At 31.2% G+C, this 21,389-nt stretch overlaps 3 protein-coding genes, 2 long non-coding RNA genes and 1 other non-coding gene across 14 annotated transcripts in view; 2 read left to right on the forward strand and 4 right to left on the reverse strand.

The window, feature by feature from the left end:
* The window catches only part of LOC139995096 (beta-1,4-glucuronyltransferase 1), a 59,567-nt gene extending 51,744 nt beyond the window's left edge, over positions 1-7,823 (reverse strand). Inside the window, exon 1 of one of the 2 annotated variants that reach the window (XM_072018263.1) lies at positions 7,211-7,823. In XM_072018263.1, coding sequence (XP_071874364.1) covers positions 7,211-7,570 — 360 coding nt within the window. In that variant the 5' untranslated portion in view covers positions 7,571-7,823. The remainder of the gene's footprint in view (positions 1-7,210) is intronic. The other variant, XM_072018261.1, reaches the window with a different exon arrangement.
* Positions 7,824-9,592: 1,769 nt separating this feature from the next.
* LOC139994625 (carbohydrate sulfotransferase 4) lies at positions 9,593-14,004 on the forward strand. 5 transcript variants are annotated; one of them, XM_072017461.1, is made up of 9 exons: positions 9,593-9,867; positions 10,555-10,700; positions 11,361-11,408; positions 11,776-11,909; positions 11,979-12,214; positions 12,287-12,485; positions 12,559-12,738; positions 12,844-13,178; positions 13,254-14,004. In XM_072017461.1, exons 2-8 carry the CDS (start codon positions 10,563-10,565, stop codon positions 13,163-13,165), a joined length of 1,257 nt encoding a protein of 418 aa, XP_071873562.1. In that variant the 5' UTR covers positions 9,593-9,867; positions 10,555-10,562; the 3' UTR covers positions 13,166-13,178; positions 13,254-14,004. The 5 variants fall into 5 exon arrangements, with proteins under 5 accessions (XP_071873562.1, XP_071873561.1, XP_071873566.1 ...); XM_072017460.1 differs by having other exon boundaries at positions 9,595-9,867; positions 12,844-14,004; XM_072017464.1 differs by having other exon boundaries at positions 9,605-9,867; positions 10,555-10,682; positions 12,844-14,004.
* On the reverse strand, positions 9,717-10,425 carry LOC139994626 (uncharacterized). The gene is made up of 2 exons (XR_011801689.1): positions 10,093-10,425; positions 9,717-10,014 (listed from the first exon to the last, which is right to left on the reverse strand). It is a non-coding gene; the product is annotated as an uncharacterized lncRNA (long non-coding RNA).
* Positions 14,005-15,129: 1,125 nt separating the features above from the next.
* LOC139994777 (uncharacterized) lies at positions 15,130-17,474 on the reverse strand. Of its 4 annotated transcripts, none has more exons than XR_011801724.1 (8): positions 17,325-17,474; positions 16,918-17,009; positions 16,492-16,550; positions 16,135-16,277; positions 15,877-15,937; positions 15,648-15,693; positions 15,411-15,467; positions 15,130-15,235 (listed from the first exon to the last, which is right to left on the reverse strand). It is a non-coding gene; the product is annotated as an uncharacterized lncRNA (long non-coding RNA). The 4 variants fall into 4 exon arrangements; XR_011801725.1 differs by having other exon boundaries at positions 17,330-17,462; XR_011801723.1 differs by lacking the exon at positions 17,325-17,474 and having other exon boundaries at positions 16,918-17,318.
* LOC139995374 (small nucleolar RNA SNORD31) lies at positions 16,618-16,686 on the reverse strand. The gene has a single exon (XR_011801969.1). It is a non-coding gene; the product is annotated as a small nucleolar RNA SNORD31 (small nucleolar RNA).
* Positions 17,475-17,856: 382 nt separating the features above from the next.
* Xpc (DNA repair protein complementing XP-C cells homolog) lies at positions 17,857-21,388 on the forward strand. Its single transcript, XM_072018460.1, has 5 exons — positions 17,857-19,779; positions 19,851-20,056; positions 20,126-20,390; positions 20,473-20,641; positions 20,777-21,388. Exons 1-5 carry the CDS (start codon positions 18,088-18,090, stop codon positions 21,127-21,129), a joined length of 2,685 nt encoding a protein of 894 aa, XP_071874561.1. The 5' UTR covers positions 17,857-18,087; the 3' UTR covers positions 21,130-21,388.
* The last annotated feature ends 1 nt before the right edge of the window (position 21,389 follows it).

The raw sequence follows: 21,389 nt of genomic DNA on the forward strand, positions 1-21,389 counted from the left end.
GACGTGCGATATCAAATTAGCAATTTTTTTATCGATAATTACTGGGCAAGTCGTAGCAAGACTTAAAATATATCTCATATAGGTTATACGGTTATATTTGACTTCAATTAAGAGTAAATAGTTCAGTTTACATTGGATTTAGATTCGATTAGAAATAGATCTAAACTTAATTTAAATTAAGCTTAAATTCGATGTAAATTAAGTCTAAATTTACTTTGGTTTTGATTTAAATTTGGTTTGATTAAATTTGGTTCAAACCAAATTTAGGTTAAATTTAAATTTGAATTAGATTCATCTTATGTATTCAAAGTTAGGTTAGGTTTAACGAAGAAGATATTACGCCTGATTAAGATCTAATTTTCGACACTGTCATTTATCGAACACTTATGTATAACCCATTCTATCTAATTCCAATTATACGTTAAACATTTCCTTAGAAAATTAAAAATTCATTTGTGGTATAATATATGTGCCGCAGATTATGAAAGTGACCTACGTCATATACTTTTCATTTCACATCAAAGTTTTGCATTTGATGCATGAACTGAATTCTGTTTAACGAAGCAACAACCAACTCAATTAAACGCTTCAATTTCCACTACACAGCACAAATGATTTCAGGTTACTGTAATGTAAATAGACGCAATGCAAAATAACTGATAGACTCATTATTTTTAGATTGTCGACTTAGGTCACTTTCATAATCACCGGCGCATGCATATTAAATATAGTATAGTACACTATACCATACTATATTAAGCATAGTAAGTAAGTACTAGAAACTAAAACAGTCTGCAATAAAAGTTAATTTTATAAAAATTATATAAAGTTAATTCATATTTTAAAACAATATTTTTCCATCCATTTACCTTTCCAATCACCTGTTTCGATAAAACCAATGAATAACTGGACGCACTATAATAGTCTACTCTCCTTTTAAAAGCTAAAATTACTTCCAACAAGTTTAATTTACATTCAGTTTCTACTAAATATAAGATTTAGCTTCAAAGTAATTTATTTCCAGACTTTCTTCGATTTTATCTTTCCAAATATCTCAGTTAAGAAACCGGAATCTCTATATAGAGATTGAGATTAAAGATTATTTTTCTGACACTTTCCAATAAAATCGGTCAGGTTCTCTCGTTTTAGGGGAGCTATGAAAAGTAGACTGGAAACGATCTACTTTTACGGCAATTGGTCGACGCTAACCCCAATTTCACGTATCACGGACAACGATGGTGTCAAATTACAAACACCGTATGGCACACACGTGTCGTAGCCCCGGTTAACCACTGTGCTTCAATATTTTAACTCTTTTCGACCGAAAAACAATCTCCCTATGAGGACGCCATTTTACGTAAAACACGCTCTGCGTACACAGCCGTATATTTACGGGTTCTTGCATATACTTTATTTGCTTATGGCGCTGGCAAACGAACAGTTGCTGGCGACCTGGACTTGGTGAGTAATCCGACTCCCCAAAGAAGGTAAAGTATTTCGCTAAATTCCGGGTAACATTTTTACCAGGAAACGTTTGACAAAGGAAAATTTAAACTCTGATAAAATGAAATTTTATGCAAGTATGGTTAACACTTGCATTGGGACGTAAAATTTTGAAATTAGAAACTTAAAAGGTTTAACGTTAGAAATACTGTGAAGCTAAAAACATAAAATTAGAAAAATGACTGACTCCAGAATTTTTAATTAGAAAAATTGCCACCTGAAATTTGAGAAACTTAATAGTTTCGAATTTAAAAATTCCAAGTTAACAGATTTTAGGTTAGGAGCTTAGAAATTGAAATATTTAAAATTAAAACCTTGTAAATTTTACTATTTAAGATTAATAGATCCCAAATGAATAAAATGTTTATTCGAAGAAATTTGAATTACAGAATTCCAAATCTAAAAATTTTCCATCAAAGAATGTCAGATCCAAAGATTAAAGATTAAAGAATCCCAAATTAGAACTTTCAAAGCAATGCAATTAAAATTGTCAAGAATCCTACAAATGTTAAGGTCTACAGATACCGGAAGTTCAAGTATCGATCTAACCTCTAACGAATGGAATATATGTACAGCGCAACCTTATTCCCCTGAATTACGTAAATCAATTTTTCAGAATGTATTCGCGAGAAAAGCGTCTGTTAAAGCGAAATTATTTCGTTTCATCGCATTGTGCAGCTCGCCGGTGTTTGTTTGGTAAAAGGAGCCGATGATAATCTTATCCCAGTTGCATTTCTGGTTAGTGTATCAGGAATCTGCGATTCTCCTGTTAGGAATTTGCGTGCTTTGAGAAAACAAATGAAGATAAGCCAGAAACGCAGAAATTTATGCGGCAACTCGGTAATCCACTCAATAGGGTCAGTTCGCTTCTATAATAGAGAAAGACACGGATAACGTCCAACGCCGCGAATATCAATAACTGAGCAGCATTTAGTATTGCGTATACCATATTGATTGTGAGTCATTTTAGCTGGCTAGGGAAAAAACCAAGGAGAGTCAACGGACAAAACGCGGTTAACAGAACTTCAACGAACCGGTTAAAAATAATTCTCGTTCTAAACATTTCCATTCCACTACTTATTATTTATTATTCGTAGTCCACTCGCTCTGCGAGTTACGGATGGCTTCCTGTTACTTCTTACAATAATCACTTAAATCTTATTTCCTTTCCATTATAGATGTAAATTCCAAGGAACTATTGTTGAAAGATGTTTTTCTAAAACTTCTCTTTCTTGACCCTGAAACTAGCTTCCCGATTTGTTTAACCTTCTGTGCCAATATTTCAGCTAAATTAAATTGCAAATATTGCCATTCCATTATAAATGTAAACACGATGATCAATAAATGATCATTTTTTGTAAAGTGAATTCCTTTCTCTGTAATTTATTTACCCTCTAAGGTGTTATTTTATGTGTCAATAATCAATATTTATCCATGTTATTTTTGACAAAGAAAGATACCAAGCGTATCGTTGGATTTCTTCTCATAGCTGCAATATATTAGGGAATAGAACTCGACGCCTAGTGAAAAATGATTAAAAAAAAAATTGCAAACGAAAATACGCCAATACGACAATGGCCCTTAATGGATTAAAATACAAGAAAATAAAATTACATGGTCTTTAAATGTTAAATAAACACAATTCACTAGAATGTTATTTACAATGAACAAATTAAATAATTTCTATTTGCAGTCGACGAAAAACAAATGAATTGAACTGCAAGTACCAAGGAAGAAGTACATCAGTAAAAAAGCGTATTTTTATTTGACGATGCATCGAAAAAGTGGAATTATAATCATCGTCAGAAATAATGCATACAGTGCGTGGATGAATCAACGGACGAGTGCGCTCTCTATCGATTATAATACTCCCATTTCCCCCCGAACTTATTCAACAAAGCAAGCCAGACGGCACGCAAGCTTCGCATTTGAGTATTTTTCTACACAGTTCATTCACTAATGCTTCTCACGGGGTCGACTTATGCGCGTTGCCTGTCGAGGACAATTACCTTCCTTAAATCACGAACATTCTCAGCGTATTTCGAGTAAAAGTTGCTATAATTCCGGTTATTAAACTTCCCCGCCTACGAGAAAAATGAAACAACGCGAATAAACCGGAGGACAAAGGGACACTGTAAAAACATGGTGTAACCTAACCTGCGTTACACACCGTTCTCGATGCAACGAAAAAATATAGTGATTTTTCGTCGGTAATTTATCGTCCGGATCCTCTTGCACAAGAATTTATCAACTATTAATATCAGTAACTTAACATTTTGTAAATTAACATCAGTAATTTTATAATTTTACGTTAAATTAGATTATCAGTTGATTTATAATTTGTACGATTTGTTTGTAAAATTTTGTTACTATTGAATTTGTTACTATTATAGAAGATAGTGGTAAGTTGTAATTTGTACAATTGTAGAAGTCGTGTCTTATACAATTTCATTAATAATTGTTTAAGTATACAATAATTGCTCGCTGTTAACAGTTTGATTGTATAAGAAGGTCCCAAGTGGTACAATGACGTTTGGTTATTAGATAAGAGATAATTATTCCATTTAGATATACCACATATAGGTATTTCTCCCTAGATCATATCTTGTGGTTTTTTAAAAATCACTAAAGTCAATATTACGCAAGTTGTTTTGTAGACTCGAATTTCAGAATTGTTTGCAGTTGAAGTTACAGAGTTACATGTTTAAAATTAGCAAGTTTTACTTTCGGTTTCATGGGTTGCGGTAGTAATGCTTTAAACCAATATAGTTAGCAAGTTACTAGCCCATTTGCGTTTGAAACAATTTTTAATTAACGATAGAAAAATATTATCGAACTTATTTGGATTTTGTAAACTTCAATATTACTATTATAACATTATTAATATTAATATTAAAATTGAATTTTTGTAATAATACAGAGACGGTTCCATTTCGTATTATTCTTAGTTATTTTCCTTTCACTTGATGAAAAGAGGGGTTAGCACAGAGTGATAGTTACTAAAATTATAAAATTATTATACAATCATATAAATTATAAAATTATAAATCCACATATTGTAAAATTACATAAAATGACATGATCTTATAATGAACTGAAAATAGGCAACTTGATATTACATTTTATCCTATAGAGCTTTATTTCACTATATCATTGTAATCTAAAAAAAATTGCGCTTCGCATTATTTTTTACTAATAATAAATAATTAAATTGAATTTATTCTACTAATTTTGCATATTTAGCACATAATAAAAAGCTTTGTTACTACTACCATATATATAAAAGGAATTTGAATTTGAAGTAAATACAAATCACTAGGAAAAGAATTTTTTAATAAACCTTTCAATTAATGTCATAAATGTGATATTTAACATAGTCCCTTATCTACGCCATGTGCAAGTATATTCCCAATTCTTGTCACGTACGGTATTACGTCCGCGGATTTCGCATGCATAAGATGCTATTCTTATTTAACTTTGCGCAACGATAAAAAAAGAATGATAGTCTAAATATTTATTAGACTCAAAATAGCGTCATCGGCGATAACCTCACTACAAAACCTTAACCTTAGTAAATGTATGTTTAAACAACATGTACATAAAACAAACCGGTTTCAATTCATTTTAATTGTAGAACGCCATAGTGTAAGCAGGATATTAAATTCCCTATGGTTTTAAATTGTAAATATAAATTCCATATTTTTATTTTAGCTATTTTTAAAACACAGTAGCTCTTTATTGTTTATATTTAATATTATTCTAGCATCGATAGACTTGAAATATGTTTGATAATTTCTCGATTTTCTCGAAAACCAAGCAAATACATGAAAAAAATTGTATTTTTTTTTTTATGTAGAACCGTTCCCTTACCGATTGTACCATGTTACTAGAACACCCCATATATTTTGTCAGTATGGTGATTGCGTATAGGGTTAAACGGAATCCATCAAAAACTTTTCATTTCCATTTCTATTTACTGTCTGGCACGATTGCACGGAATTTCATAGTACATTTTCCGTCATATCGTTTCTCCTGCACCGCATTGCGAGTCCCGATTCACCGGCAGTTTTCGTTTTTACCGTTTGGACTACGGCCAAAAAGTGGAGACACGCAATTAAATTTCGGACGAATGATCCCTGGCAAGAAAATTCGAGAAAACCGAATAAGGAGACGAGAAGAGGGATATCCTGTCGCTTTATGATTTTACTTCGCCACTTCCTCCATTTTTTTATCATGCGTACATATCTTCATCGGAAAAATTACGTTACTAAGGAAAATTGAAATTTAACCTCAATCTCACAATTCTCGCGTGTTAAATTAAAGTTGATCCCACGCTATCGATACTTATCGATTTACGAGCTCGATATACGTATGAATTTATTAAGGTTACCTCATCTGCGAAATATATTTTTTCCCTCCTTCTTCAGAAATAGTAAATTCAATAAAGATAATATTATATCAATTTATGAGCTGATATGTGAATTTGTTAAGTTTACCCTCTTTTCTGTCTTTTTTTAAACTTAGTTTATATTACATCGGATTATTATAATGTTTATAACATTAAAGTTATTACGCGTATTATAAAATTTGATATATATAGTAAATTTTCTAGATAGTTAACAATATCAACTTATTAAATTAAAATTTTGTAGATATTTTTGAACGAAATTAGCTGGAATTTGCAAACCGTTATTAGAATCGATTTTACGCGTGTCAAATCTTTCGATGAATCGCGTGGTGACCGTTATACCTTGAAATTCGAACATACATACGAGTGAAGTACGAGTTTAACGACCCAGTATTCGCTTCTCTCATTCGAAAAATGTAACAACTTCTCATATCCTATCTTTTTAAAATGGTAAAAATATTTCAAACCCCTTTTATTGACGTATTTGAGACTATAAAAAATACTGCAATGCCAGATATTAGAATATTTAAAGCATAATAAATTAATATTTATCTGTTTAGAACAATAGAAAATCTATAATATTAAGAATCCGGATTTTTATTAACAGAATTGCGAATGTAAATTTCCTAATCCTAAATACAAATTTTTACAAAAAGTGTTAATTACTCGTCATAATATTCATTATAATAAATTCCTATTCGATAATTAATTATTATTATTATTATCAGATAATTATCAATGATTTTCATAAAAATTGTCAATAATCGGAAGTAATGAAAAGAAAGTTTCTGGCATCAAAAGTAATTATTGGCAACCAATAACTATTTTCGCAGTTCATAATGATTAGCGGTAACCAGCAAAATTTTCATCTTCTATATTGTATAATGATTATTCATAACCAAAATGATACAAATTCAAATATGAATTCTTATACCATAACTATGTAAACTATAGATATTTATACAAATTTCAAATTTTATAAACACAACTAAAAAAAATACAATATGACTTAAGGAGAGATTATGCCGATAAATCCACAGTCTAACCATACATCTTAAATTTTTGCTATAACGATTATAGTTTTGATTCATATTTGCTGAGCTACTAAATATGGGGCCAACCCCTATACCAACAAGTATTAGATACATTCTGACCCATCCTAATTTATCCGGTACAAACAGCGCCACGACCGATCCTCATCAAAACACCGGGTGCCTGGCTCCGAAAAAAGTGGTCAAACCAGTTGCACCGCTAAAATTCCATCTGAATTCAGATCCAAAGTGAAGCGAAGGAACTCACCGTAGGTCTCTTCAGCGTGACATCTCCGTGGCCGAGTGCTTGGTAAAAATGTCGCGCACGATTTTTCGACCCTGTCGCCGACGCAGCGGAGCCTAGCACAGTGGAGTGCCACCAAGAATTATCCCAATCACGTCCAGTCACAAAAAGCGGGGAACAACGTGCATACTGATGATGCACGGTGCTCGCGTTCCACGTCTCTTTCACCGGCGGACGATCAGTGCCCGCTAACCGAAACTCGCGTGGATTCACGCTTATTCCACGCACGACGATCACGAGGTCTACGCAATTCGAGAATATACCCCACGACGTTGTAGAGTGCGTATGTTCGGGCTGCTCCGTAAGGGAGAAATACGCCAGCATATAGAGACGAACAGATACGACGCGTGTGAAGACGCAACCAAGACCTTAACGATGCGAGGACTCCGAAAAATCCGAGTCTAAGAGCGTGACATCGTATCAAAAGAGAAAGGGAGACGAGAGAAACATGCGATTCAAAAGTGTTACACCCTCCACAGCGACCGCACTGCTCGAGCAACAGCATCCGACTGCCTTGCTGGGCCCATCAACACCATGGCCAACCCCCAGGCAGCTGTGGCGACGTCTGGCGTACTTCCGTGAATTTCACTGATAGTCGACGAACTCCTCATCTTCCTCCAGTTTCTTGACGAAATTACAGTCTTCCAACTTGGTTGATATTTTGAAAATGAATTCTTTGGAGATAAAAGAAGTGTTTAAGAGAAGGATTGTCGGGGATCCAAATATTAAGATAACTTTTCAGTTTTCCAAACTGAAACCAAATTTCCTCTTGTTTCGTCGTAAATCACTTTTTCCTTATATATATGGTTTTACACATCATTTTTCATTTGGAATTTATTATATTTCTCTAAACCTATTTCTTTAAATATATTAAGAAAAACATTGTTTTTGCCTAAAAGAAATCTATTTTCAAAGTTTTGCTTAAATCGGAGCATAAATTTTTCCGAAAGAACAGCCATTTACTTTTTATACGATTTGTTGTGCACGGTGGGACTTTGTTTATATGAATTTTTCGAGATATATATAATTCGCTTATTTTCCTCACTATGATTTTTCAGATATGTCCATTCAACTTGTAAGAGATAATTCAATTGGGCTCAATCAATCATTCAATCAACTTAATACTGAAGTTTATATAAACGGAGTTCCACTGTAATTGGAAATTTTTTTAGAGATTTGGTTACAGATGTTTGTTGATGAAGTTAGATGGATTACGTATAGTTAGCGCTGAGTAAAATTAGGTCTGAACTTCATTTTGGGAAATTCAAAATTTGTGACCTTTTTTATTATATATGATAAATTTTGACGAGTGGAGTCAAAGAATACTAATTTTAAAACACAGAGATCGTTATTTAAATAGTTATGGATATCGTAAGTTTACGCAAATTGGACGCCATATTGATTTTGATCGGTAAGGTCATCATCGTAATACCGACCTCTCCCGCACAGCAGATTTTTATCTTATCCACTATCAGTACAAAATCTCACTCACTTATCTGAATTATTTTTTAAAGCGATTTTCAACTTGACGTTAATAGCAAATTAATTGTGTGTAAAGTGCATATCACGTCTATCTTTATTCCGTCTGCGCCCTCACGATTCAATTGGTACTTGAAAGAATATCGAATAATAGAAGAAGAAGAATAGAATAACATTCTAATATTGAAGTATGTACATAATACTATTGTAACAGAGATTTTTTAAACCTACAAGTATTTATTCGTTCTGAAGTTCGAAAACAGCTTGCAAAAATCGCAGGTACATACAATATATACGGACCATTGTATATTATGAGATTTGTACGCATTTATGGGAAATTGAAAAATATAAAAATACACAGAAAGTTCATAATATGCAAAAATATATAAAACACCCAAAGTATAGTACTTTTTACAATATTTAGTGAATAAAACAATCTCCTACCTAAATTCCATTTTTTTAATTATTCATAAAAATAACTATTTGCATAAAAATTCACAGTTATGAAGTGAAACTTGAGTATTGAATTTCATTCGAATTTAAGAATACACGAGTTTACGAAGTTTTCGAATACTTGTAGATGTCTGTTATGGATATAGGAAAATTTAAAATTTCATTAAAACTGTTATAAAATTCAGCTATCATGATTGTATTAGTAAAGATTAAAATCATATATACACTCTCAGACTGACTTCAAATTTGTACAATATAATCACAACAGTTTTATCTCATTAGTATTAATGATTTCAAATTTCAAAATATTGTATATAGCGTTTTACGTTAAATAACATAATATTTTATATTTTTATGTAACACGTACAATATAGACATAAAAATATTGTGTAGTAAATGTTCAAATATTTTCATAAGCTAGTGTAAGTACATATTTATATATTGAACTTGACGCTATTGTTATCTGCCTCTACTAGATCTTACATACACGTGAACCCGTGGATCATGTGGTTACCTTATGTTAGCCGCAATACGGGCCTTTTTGCGTCAGTGGACCACGATGTACGTTACACGTTGGTCGTGTGCTTCCCGTCGCTACTTTAAGATGTTAAGAAAAACGTGAGGTCTTTCGACAGTCACATAACTCACAGCTGGAAGTGTCCAAATGCAACGAACTGTTTGATCCCGAGGTGAGATCTCGTTGTTGTTGGAACCATTTTGGCCATGCAGCAAATCATTAACATGTCTGACGTTTTATTGCGGTGCTGATATTTGTTTGGAATTTATTCTACATCAGCTGTTTATATTACAACATGGTTCGACGGTGTAGTCGTTCTCTGCCATAGAATATTAATAAAAATATTACCACGGATTTGGAACTTTTGTTAATGATATACGACTTGATAACAAATCACCCACGCAAATCACGCGACGTTAATTGGTCTTTTAATGCGATTTAATGATATTTAATCATGTAGGTGAAATTTCTATTTAACGTAATTCTCGTATACATATTAGCTCCACTTTGTTTTACTTCTTATTGTTGCTATTAGTTTTAAGATAAGATATAATGGTTTGTGAAAATATTTAAACAGTTGTGGAAATTTCTTATAAAATCTTATTTCTGTTATAGAAGCCATTTTAAAATTTCATTAACACTATAATGAGATTCAACTATCATAATTGTACTGGAAATAAAAGATAAAAGTATAACTTGCACATTTATGCTTAGAATTTAAATGTGTATGACATGTGTTTATATCTATAAACATAAGATAACAGCTTGTGATATCATTAATGAGCAAAAGTCCTAATTAAGAAACATTCAATGTTCCATTCGTACTACAGTGCTACAAAGATATTTGTGATTTCCATAGGACCAAGGATGTCAAAACGACTGAGCTTCTATGGTCTAATAGGCCTGGCGTCCCTTTGCATCTTCTTCTTAGCATTTAATCAACACTACAGCAGCTACCTTGAGCATCGACTGCAGCCGGTGATATCGGTCAGTAAAAAATCGGAGGTGGGGATTGCTCTAAATTGAGTCACGCCAAACACGCTCTTTCTGACGGTAAAGTCTAACTTTTGCACCTAACTTTTTTCCACTTGTACACTAACAATGAACTGTCAAACCATCGCAAACAGTTACCAGCTCTCTTTCTCCCTGTTTCCACCATTTCCTTCCCTCTTTTTTTGGTTCAAGCAGTATTAGATAAGATAGACACTGAAAATATTCTGCTTAATAAATCACTGGGGTAATTTGATATTAATATTGTACAAAAAATTAACAAAAACACTGTAAATATTTTAATATTCTACAGTCATTATATATTAATGCACAATTTCTTTTATACTAATGTAATACAAGTTTGGAATGATTACTTATGAAAAAATGGCTATAAGGAAAATACGTGTATATATGAGTAATGAAGCTTTCTATTCTTTTATGACTTTTTTATGTCTTGCATGTTTCGCACAAATCTTTCTTTGCACTTTTAATTTTCTTTTTACAATGTACATGGAACTCTGTTCACGCTACTAGCATATTTTGGATACTAATGCACTACCTATATAATGAAAGAGGGAGAAAGATATTGTCCTGGTTACATCAGCAGCATTATCGTGTTCACAATATACTATGCACTTTCAGTATGCTAAACTATCAATATTTTCTTCAATATAGGATGTGGAAATAAGGCCACGCATCATCAAAATTCAAGATCCAGTAACGGTAAGCAGAATGCATGTAGATTTACATAAACTGTCAGTTTTGTTCAGTAGAATATGTATTACAAGCTGATCTCCATTGTATAAAATAAAAGGACATTTAAAGAAAAATGTCGAAAATAATAAATAGAATTTAAAGTAATTGTTTTTTTTTTCTTTTCATTCTTTTATTTTTGATAAGTTCAGGTAAGTGAATATTTATCTTGAGATTAATCCTTTCAGTCACAATAAGAAATTAACAGTTAACACATTTAATATGGTAATGGGGACAGAAATTACAAAAAATACCCTATTATTTTTGTTTGCATTGTGTGGATGTAAAGTGTATAAATGGAAAAAGACTTTAATTATAAATTATGTGTGCTTTATAGGCATATTTTAGAGGGTCCATTGAAAATGTTACACTTTCTGAAATACAAGAAGTTGTCGATCAGCAAAGAAAGGCAATTGAAAGAGAGATGGAAGGGTATAAATATCCCAATGGAAAATATGGAGTTAATGTTAGGTACATTGATTTTCATTTCTAGAGTTAATGTACAAAACTTTCCTTGTAATTATATAATAATTCTTATAGTAAGCTAGAAGACTTAGTATTAGAAAAAGGAGGGAGACCCATGAGAAGTGTGATTTTAACAAGCTGGAGAAGCGGTAGTACGTTTTTTGGAGATGTGATCAACGCACATCCGGCCAATTTTTACCACTATGAACCTCTTCTTGATTTTGGAATTGTACAAATTAGGGGGCCACCACTTGCAGACGAAGCTCTTAGGAACCTGGAAGCATTATTAAGATGTGACTTTAGTAATCTTGGTAGGTATTTAAGTTAATACATAATATAGATAAGTATTTTCTCAGTATAATTATCTAAAAAAATATTCTTAGATCGATATTTGGATTATGGTAAAACGCATCCTTGGGTCTTCAATCATAATACTCATCTATGGAAACAGTGTCAGATTCACAAAAAGATTTGTTGGGATCCACGATTCGTTTCGAAATTTTGTAAATTATTCCCCTTTCAATCAATGAAAATTGTCCGTTTAAGATTGCGCGCTGCAGAGAAACTCCTGGAGCAAGAAAAGTAAGAACGCAGCTCAATTTCTTTTCAATTAATAGTGTAAATGCGACAAACCTCAAAACAATAATTTGTTCAGTTTAGGAATACGTTTAGTTCTATTGATTCGCGATCCAAGAGGAATTTTACAATCGAGAAAGCATCGAGAATGGTGCCCGACCGAACCAGATTGTTCTAACCCTGCATTAGTATGTGCAGACATGGTTTCAGACTTCAGTGCAGCTGTTCGACTAATAAAAAAATATCCACGTACTTTTAGGTATACTTCTCTTTAGCAATAAATATTATCTAAGTTAATTATCTACATTCATAATGATAGATACTCTACAAATATTTCAAAATAACATTTTTTTTTATTTAACAGGGTGGTACGTTACGAAGACTTATCTGTAGACCCCTATAGACATGTGAAGGAACTGTACAATTTCTACGGCTTGGATTTTCACGTGAACGTGAAGAAGTTTTTAGATACTCATACAAAGAACGACGTGGGTGGTGTCTCGAGCACTTTTCGAAATTCGAAAGTAGCACCCTTTCATTGGCGAACAGATCTCGATTTCGAGGAAGTCGACGAGATACAAAAAGTGTGTGCGGCTGCAATGCGGTTGTGGGGATACGTTATGGCGTCGAACTCCAGCCACCAAAAGGATTTCGATCCTCTCACCGACTACCAACTACAATTATGACATGTGGCATAGTGTACGATAAATGTCTAGTATCTGTACGTAACTATTACTGTGTAGAGTGGTTATAATTCTTAGCTTATTTGCACAGATTATCGAAATTATCACAAGTGCCCTCATTCACATTGAAAAGGTGGTGCTGACAGCTTGTCTAGACAAGCGCTTATGAACTCTTACGATCGATTGCCTTTACTGATCTGTTTTAGATTAGTAAAAACAAAAAAAAGAACAATGAAAAAATAGCAAATTATTGGACCTCAAGACCAATGGTGAAACTTGTTCCTTAAAAAATTTAAGAGATGCATAAGTGCTCTTCATAAAGAACAGTCTCAAACTAGAATCTTAGACCAGCGTATTAGGTGCGAGGATTAGAGGTTCCTAAAACCCTGATACACAACAAGGAAACATCCATATCAACGCAATTATTTAACGAACCTAAATAAAAATCTTTTTTAGAATTCAAACTTTAAACGTCGCGGTCTTGGTATATTAATGTAACCGTAACACATTAGGATTTTCCACTGAGATATTAAAGAAAGAAAAAAATATTAAAATATCAAACATTTGCATAAAATGTTTCTTTTCATTGGGTCTCTGATAAATGTTTTACTTTAATACATTATTTTACTGTGTAATTTTAGTTCTTTCGTGAATGCATATATGCATATTGTTTTACTTGCAATACCGGTTATGTAAATGGGCCAAATTTTAATACTCTCGATTCGCAATTGTTATTGTTTCTGTCTTACACTCTGATATTGTTATTGTTTCTTAAAGAAGTGTGTAAGATCGAAATTTCGAAATTCGTAAGATAAATCTGTAAATAATCAGCACTAGTTAAATATTGGTGTGTCCATTGTTTTATTATGCCTGAAATATTTTTCTTTGAGAATAGTTTCCACGTAACCGGCCTTGAAGCCAAAAATAGATGGTAGTGTTATATTTGCATTAGTTAATTACCTATAATTTCGTAAAAAATTGTGAAATCACAAACAAACTTTTATTCGAATCGCTATCAGATTATTTTTACTATCTTATCAATTGTATATTTTTTACTCAATGTATTATATAGCTATTCACATGAATTTTTAATAAATGTGTACATTATACTTGTTTATCTTTGAATATGTAAATTCTGCGATTGTTTGCAAAGTAAGCAATTTACAAAAACCATTGCCCTTAGCGTTAGTTAAGTGCAAGTGCTCAACATAAACTAAATGGACAAATGATTACTTTGTAATTATAGGCGCACTTAAACTCACTTTTAAATTAACAAATACTCATTATGTAAATTCCCTTGAATTACATATCTGATCATTCGATATTTCTTCCGTTTGAATCATCTTACTTTCTACCATATTATCTTATTAGCATTTACTTGAATTTACAGCAGCAGTGGCTTTTTGTGAATTTGTGTTTAACAATAAAATAATTCATCTAGTCCGAACTATCTTTGTTTTACTTTACAATATTATTCACATGACATATATTATACATCTTTTATTAATTAAACAGAAAATATTATTCAGCCTATCCAACCCTATTTCAAGAAGTTTTATATAACACATACAATGTATGCATAAAAGATTTTTGTGGGAAGTGTACAAATATTTTTGTAAGGTAATGTACATATACATACAGCTATCTCCACTGTGATAGCCACCAATAATAATATAGTGATATCAGCCTTGTGGTCAGTTATCCCAGTGTAATTGTCAACCTTGCCTTTTAATGGCCTGTATTCCATAATAGAGAGTTAGTTATTAACTTGGCACACATGTTTACGCATAGCTGTCTAATATACGGGTATCAATTTACATGTTTATTGATATGAAGGAAAACTAGTAATAAACTATGGTGAAAGTAAGTAGTGGAAAATATATCTATCCTTTCTATCTATCCTTATATATCTTTCTTACTCTATTGTATAAATTGTAGAGAAATATATGCAAACAAGAACAAAAGTCTTTAGTTAGAAAATCGTATATATTCATAAAAGGTATATATACATGTGACTTAATGAGTTTAAAAACAAATTCATATTGGTATTCAATTCCTGTCTTCCAAGTTTATCTGAAACAAAAATTAATAACATTAGGTTTTATATCATTAAATAATTTAAAATATATATATAGTTTAAATTCAGTGGAAAAACTAATTATCACTAAAGCTCATAGCGTATATTAAAAGCATCACTATAGTAACTGAATTTGAATTTTTTTTTGTTCAATTATTTAACATACTGTACCTTTTTATTATTTGTCTTCGGGTATTAAACTTTGTAATTAATATATGTGAAAAACACCTATGGACAAAAAATAAGTTTTTTTAAAATCAACATATTTATATTAAAATTGCATAAATTAAAGTTGGAAATCAGTGAGGGCAAGATGTAATCATTTTATAATAAATCATATTAGCGTATATTATTAAATCATCATCTTAATTCCTAATAAAATTATGTTCTTTTTATACAGTTGCTCACCTTGTTTGAAAAATGATACACGTCGTGCTCAAGTAAATTATAGAATCTGGTAAAAAAACAGTTATAGACATTAAATTAAAAAATATATATTTTACAACTTAATTGCAATAATAAATTGTAATCAGTAAAAAAAATAACATCAAATCTACTCAGACATATGCTTGTCAGGTATCATCATAAAGAAAGTATTGTAATTTGGAAATATTTATTAATAAAAAAAATTATTTACCTTTCTATCTTTAAAAAAAAGGTTCCATGGTTTAATTATTATTCTCGTGAATACATCTTTCCTGTAAAGTAATAATTCGAATTAATCATAATTAAAATATATTACTAGCAAAAACTCCATAATATTAAATTCATATATCAGTGAAAGAATATCACCATGTTTGCATGTAAGACAGGGATAACTTTTCAATTACTCATCATAGAAAATTTTTGTAATACTTTTATGCCTATATTGTAAAATAAACTGCTTTTAAATTACCTTTCTAATATCTTTCTTTTCTTTTTCAAAGTCTAAATTCTTTTCTTACTTCATGTTATATATCTTTTTTATCCCATAGTTATCCTATACATATTATATTATCATAGGTGTGGTACATATTCAACCATTTTCATTATTCGCATCTGAAATAAGCAAACAGATATTGTAATATATTTCTTATTAAAGATTATGAGTAAAAATCATATTCAATATAATAAATATTCAGGTATATAATATCGACATTATATTTCTGCTTGACCGGGGCGGTCTATATAAATCATCATATTTCATTCAAATAAATCATAAAAAAAAGATATAATTTTAAATTAAATCTTACTCCATTTAAGAAAAACTTACCAAGATTATCAATGGAATTTATTACAATGTATTGCAACTCTATTTCTTGCATCTTTTCCCTAGAAAGAAAAACAAACTCAACTTACATACTGCTCAATTAAATAAATTGAATACATATTTTTATAAATCTCTTCAGAAAACTGAATCACTCATATAATACTCAGACTGGGGCAGTATTATGTCATCATATGAAATACTAATTTTTAATGAAGTTCACGTTTGAAAAATTAATCTGAGATGATCTAACATGAGAATAAAAATATGAAATTCACAAAATTATTGAAAAATAACTAGAGAAGAATGAAGTGAAAATTGAAAATCACAGCAGACATCAAGCTAATGCAATCAAATTAAAAATAGATATTCTATTTTTGCAATAAATGTTGTTTTTTGCAATAAAACTTGTTTTAAAGAAATGATACTCACCAGAAAACTTGCAAACAAGCCGAAACTAAAGTTGATCAGCAAGAGGACATCCAAAGCACGGTTCTGATTAATTTTAACGTTTTAAACTAACTCTAGAAAAAAAAATAAATCGAATTCCAAATGATTCATTAAATTAAATCAGGAAAATCAATCGAATACACGTTAATATATTCAGAGTCGTATTTCTAGGTTGTAATCAAGAAATACATCATACGAACGAGACTATTTACGTATCATCACATAAAATATAAAATCAAAATTCTGAGAAAGCAATAGCAAATTAAAGAAAATATAATGGTAAATGATATGTTGAAATATCTGTTGCTTGAAAAATGTCGTATTTTTATGATATTTCGTAATGATGCACGTGATGACTATGGATTATATAAAATATGAAGTACTCTTACCTTACCATTTTCGACGAAAACTGAAGTGAAGGATCAGCGTCCTTTCGACAGAGCTTAAATAGAATTATGGTCTAGATTCACTTGTTTTGAAGAGTGACCTATCGATGTATCAAAAATGCCCTCTATTGGAATTATAGTAATTTATTACAAAAATTTTCAAATCTTATATACACATACAAAATAAATGGGAAATTTTTGGATTAATAAGAATATGTTTAATATTATCTTTTTTTAATAACCAGATTTTCGATTTATGTGATTGACTAACAATTCTCAGATTTTGTATATTTATTTAAGTCGAGGAAATTTAATAAAATACAATAGTTCTCTCAATTCTTTTATCGAAAACTACTAAATACCTTTTTGTAGAAAAATTAATAAATTTTTATTTATTAATTACTAATAAATAATGATAATGAATTCGCAAAAAGGCATAGGGTTGCAAGAATAGTTTTCTCAATCTTTGTTGGGCTTGTATGCATGTACGTATATGCGTATATGTATTTAGGTACACACATATTTATCTGTGATCTTTTACGCACTTAGATAACATTTCAATAAATAAAAAAATTTCACAATATCAAAGCATGATATCACTGTTGATACTCAAATTTCTATTTATAATTGTGATTTCAGTAAATATAATAAACAAGGCATGATTTTGTACATTTTGTAACGAAGAAACTGTAGCAATGTGATACAAGACATTAGCAAAAAACTAATTCGTAAGAAGGAAAATTCTTGCTTTTAAAACGTTTTTGAAATGAATGGTTTATCAGAAGACGACAGTTCTGATAGCAGTAATGAGTTCCTGGTTGATCCACGGAAAATTAATTTGAATTCTAGTTTCTTCACGAAAAAGAAGCCTGATGCTGCGGCGGTTGAGGATCGGATTGACACCGAAGATGAGAGCACTGATGACGAGGATCTCGAAGATGTCAGTGAAACAAACAATATCGAACTTTTCACTCAGGTCTTGAAAAACTTAGAATATTCGCAAAAATTTAAACAGAACGATGAAAACATTGAAAAGAAAGAATCACATTCTGACCATTCCATATTACAAGAAAAAGAGGAAAAAGGACAAAAAGTAAAAAAAGAGGTAAAAGATACTACATCGTCTAATGAAATAGATGAACTTTTGCTCCAAGGTGAGTGTAGTATAGGTTCACTCTCCAAAAAAAGCTCTGAAGATGCAATAATAAAAAACGAGGAAGACACTGAGCCTCCTAATGAATATACTATTCCAAAAGATGGTGTCAAGATTGTTTTACCAGGTACTTGTTTAATGATTAACAGAAAGAAGAAGGGAAAGCCAGATTTGAAAGCAATCTTGAAGAAACGATTAAGAGATGCTCAGATATTAGTAGAGAAAGTAGGATTGCTTTGCTGGTTGGCTTACGGCTTTCGTTTGAATGGCCAGATAAATCAGCCTGAAATAATGGCTGGTGTATTATCATTGATTTCTACTTCAAATTATCCAAAAGATAGAATTGATCTCATATATCTAGAAAAGTTTACAAAATGGTTTGTACACGTATTTACATTTGAGCCCATTCAAAGTAATGGTAATAAACAAATAGATAAAGAAACTTTATTGAAAATATTGAAAGAAAAAAAAGTTTCTAATTATAAAGAATTGATATTATTATACGTTGCTACATTGAGAGCATTGGGGTTAAATTGTAGATTGGTTATCTCTCTTTGTCCTCCTCATCGGATATATAGTAATAACCCACTTTTTAAATTAGATAAAGAACCGGAAACTGCAGGGAAAGATAAATCTAATGTAACTAAAAAGAGAAGTTCAAAGAAAAAGGAAGGAAAAGAGGTAGCTTCTGATAAAATAAATGTGATTCAGAATAGTTCTGAGGCAAAAAAAAATGCTAATGCAGAGGCCAAAAAAAGAGCAGCTAAAATTATACATTCGAAATTACAGACTTCTAAGGGCAAAAACAAATCTGATACTAGTAAAGACACTAACAGTGAAAGCAAAGCAACTAAAAAATCAAATACTAAAAGTATTGAAAAAAAAGATGAATCTAAATCTGCAGAACAGGAAAAGAGTATGTCTAGTTTAAGACAATTAAGATCTCGAAAAGTTAATATCAATTCTGAAGATAATAAAGCAAGAAAGTCTACAGATTTGTCTTTGAAGGTTGATGGCACAAAATCAAAATATTATATAGAAGAAAATTCAACAGATTCTGAAGCAGAATTTCAACCTAAACCAAAACGTTTAGTGAGGAAGAGTAATGATAAAGAAGAGGCATCACAAAGTTCTAAGAACATCATAAAAAAAAGCAGAAAATTAGTATCCTCTGATAGCGAAGATCAAACAAACAAAACAAAGGAAAGGCAAGATATTTGGGCTGAAGTATATTTAGAGTCAGAAGAAAGTTGGATTTGTACAAGTGTATTGGATGAAAAAATCCATTGCATACCTGAAATATATGTGAGTGATTTATGAACCAGTTCATATTATATCTACTAAAGTATGGTAATAACAATTGCACTCTGTTATAGAAAAAAGCAACAAAGCCTGTATTATATGTAGTAGCTTGGAATTCTGAAGGTTTGATAAAAGACGTGACTAGGCGCTACTGTGCACAATGGCTTACAGTCACACGTAAGCAACGAGTTGATGAAAAATGGTGGCTTGAAACCTTGTCTTATTGGAAAGAAAAAAATACTGCTATTTCTAGAGCTGAAGATGAAATGCTATTGCAAAGGTATTTTATATATTTAATTATTTTTACTTATCATAATACTTCTTTATCTGACAGTTTCATTTATTCTAGGGAGTTGGAGCAACCTTTGCCTAGAACGCTTAGCGAGATCAAAGGTCATCCATTGTACGTCATTCAAAGACATTTACTCAAATTTGAAGCATTGTATCCTCCAGATTGTGTGCCTTTAGGACATACTTCTACTGGTGAAGCCATTTACTCTCGCCACTGTGTACATACTATTCGTTCAAGGGAAACTTGGCTAAAAGAAGCCAGAGTCGTGAAACCAAATCAAGAGGCCTATAAAATAGTCAAAGCTCGTCCAAAATACGATAAAGTATATATAATTATTTCAATCTCTTCATTCGTAATATTTATTCTGTAATAATTAAATTTTTAAAATGATTTAATTACAATAGCTTTCGGGAATGAAAATTAAGGACTCACCACTGGAATTATTTGGTGAATGGCAAACTATGGAATATGAACCACCAGTAGCCAAGGACGGTATTGTTCCACGAAATGAGTATGGAAATGTTGATTTATTTAAACAACGTATGCTCCCAAAAGGCACTGTTCATATAAATCGTAAGTTCTTAAAGAATTAATTGATACATATAATGTACCATATGTGTTCTGCAGCAAATGTATAAAAATTAATAAAAATAATTATAATGATTGATAAAAATGGAAATTAAGACTAATATATGTATCATGATGTAGTTCCAGGATTAAATCGAATCGCACGGAAGCTTAACATTGATTGTGCACCAGCCGTAGTAGGCTTTAATTTTGGAAGTATGGGTGCAGTTCCTGCACTCGAAGGTTACGTCGTTTGTTCTGAATACGAAGATATTTTACGAGAAGCTTGGGAAGCTGAACAAGTTGAAGCAATTAAACGAACTAAAGAAAAGCAAGAGAAACGAGTTTATGGAAATTGGAAGAGACTGATTCAAGGTTTGCTTATAAGAGAGCGACTAGCAATGAGATACGAGTTTACGGAAGAAACAAAATCGGCAACTAATAAACGGGCGAAACATAAGAAAACAGACGTAAAGAAGACTAAAGTATTTTAAACTGTAAAATGAAATTATAAATCATTTTGAAAAAAAACCATAATAATGTATACATCACAGGAATGATGTAACTTATTATTTCGTTACTACTTATAATTTCAAGTAAGAACATAATCTTTTCTGAATACGAAGATATTTTACGAGAAGCTTGGAAAGCTGAACAAGTTGAGGCAATTAAACAAACTAAAGAAAAACAAGAGAAACGAGTTTATGGAAATTGGAAGAGACTGATTCAAGGTTTGCTCATAAGAGAGCGATTA

The sequence above is a fragment of the Bombus fervidus genome, chromosome 15, assembly GCF_041682495.2.
Source record: "Bombus fervidus isolate BK054 chromosome 15, iyBomFerv1, whole genome shotgun sequence".
Lineage (NCBI taxonomy): Eukaryota > Metazoa > Arthropoda > Insecta > Hymenoptera > Apidae > Bombus > Bombus fervidus.

Excerpts from the sequence above, each read along its gene's own strand:
- LOC139994625 (XM_072017461.1), top strand. The coding sequence starts at position 10,563 with ATGTCAAAACGACTGAGCTTCTATGGTCTAATAGGCCTGGCGTCCCTT. Across the intron at positions 10,701-11,360 it reads CGGTCAGTAAAAAATCGGAG|GATGTGGAAATAAGGCCACG; the intron begins GTGGGGATTGCT and ends TCTTCAATATAG. Across the intron at positions 12,486-12,558 it reads AAACTCCTGGAGCAAGAAAA|TTTAGGAATACGTTTAGTTC; the intron begins GTAAGAACGCAG and ends TAATTTGTTCAG.
- Xpc (XM_072018460.1), top strand. The coding sequence starts at position 18,088 with ATGAATGGTTTATCAGAAGACGACAGTTCTGATAGCAGTAATGAGTTC. Across the intron at positions 20,057-20,125 it reads GATGAAATGCTATTGCAAAG|GGAGTTGGAGCAACCTTTGC; the intron begins GTATTTTATATA and ends CATTTATTCTAG. Across the intron at positions 20,391-20,472 it reads CTCGTCCAAAATACGATAAA|CTTTCGGGAATGAAAATTAA; the intron begins GTATATATAATT and ends TAATTACAATAG.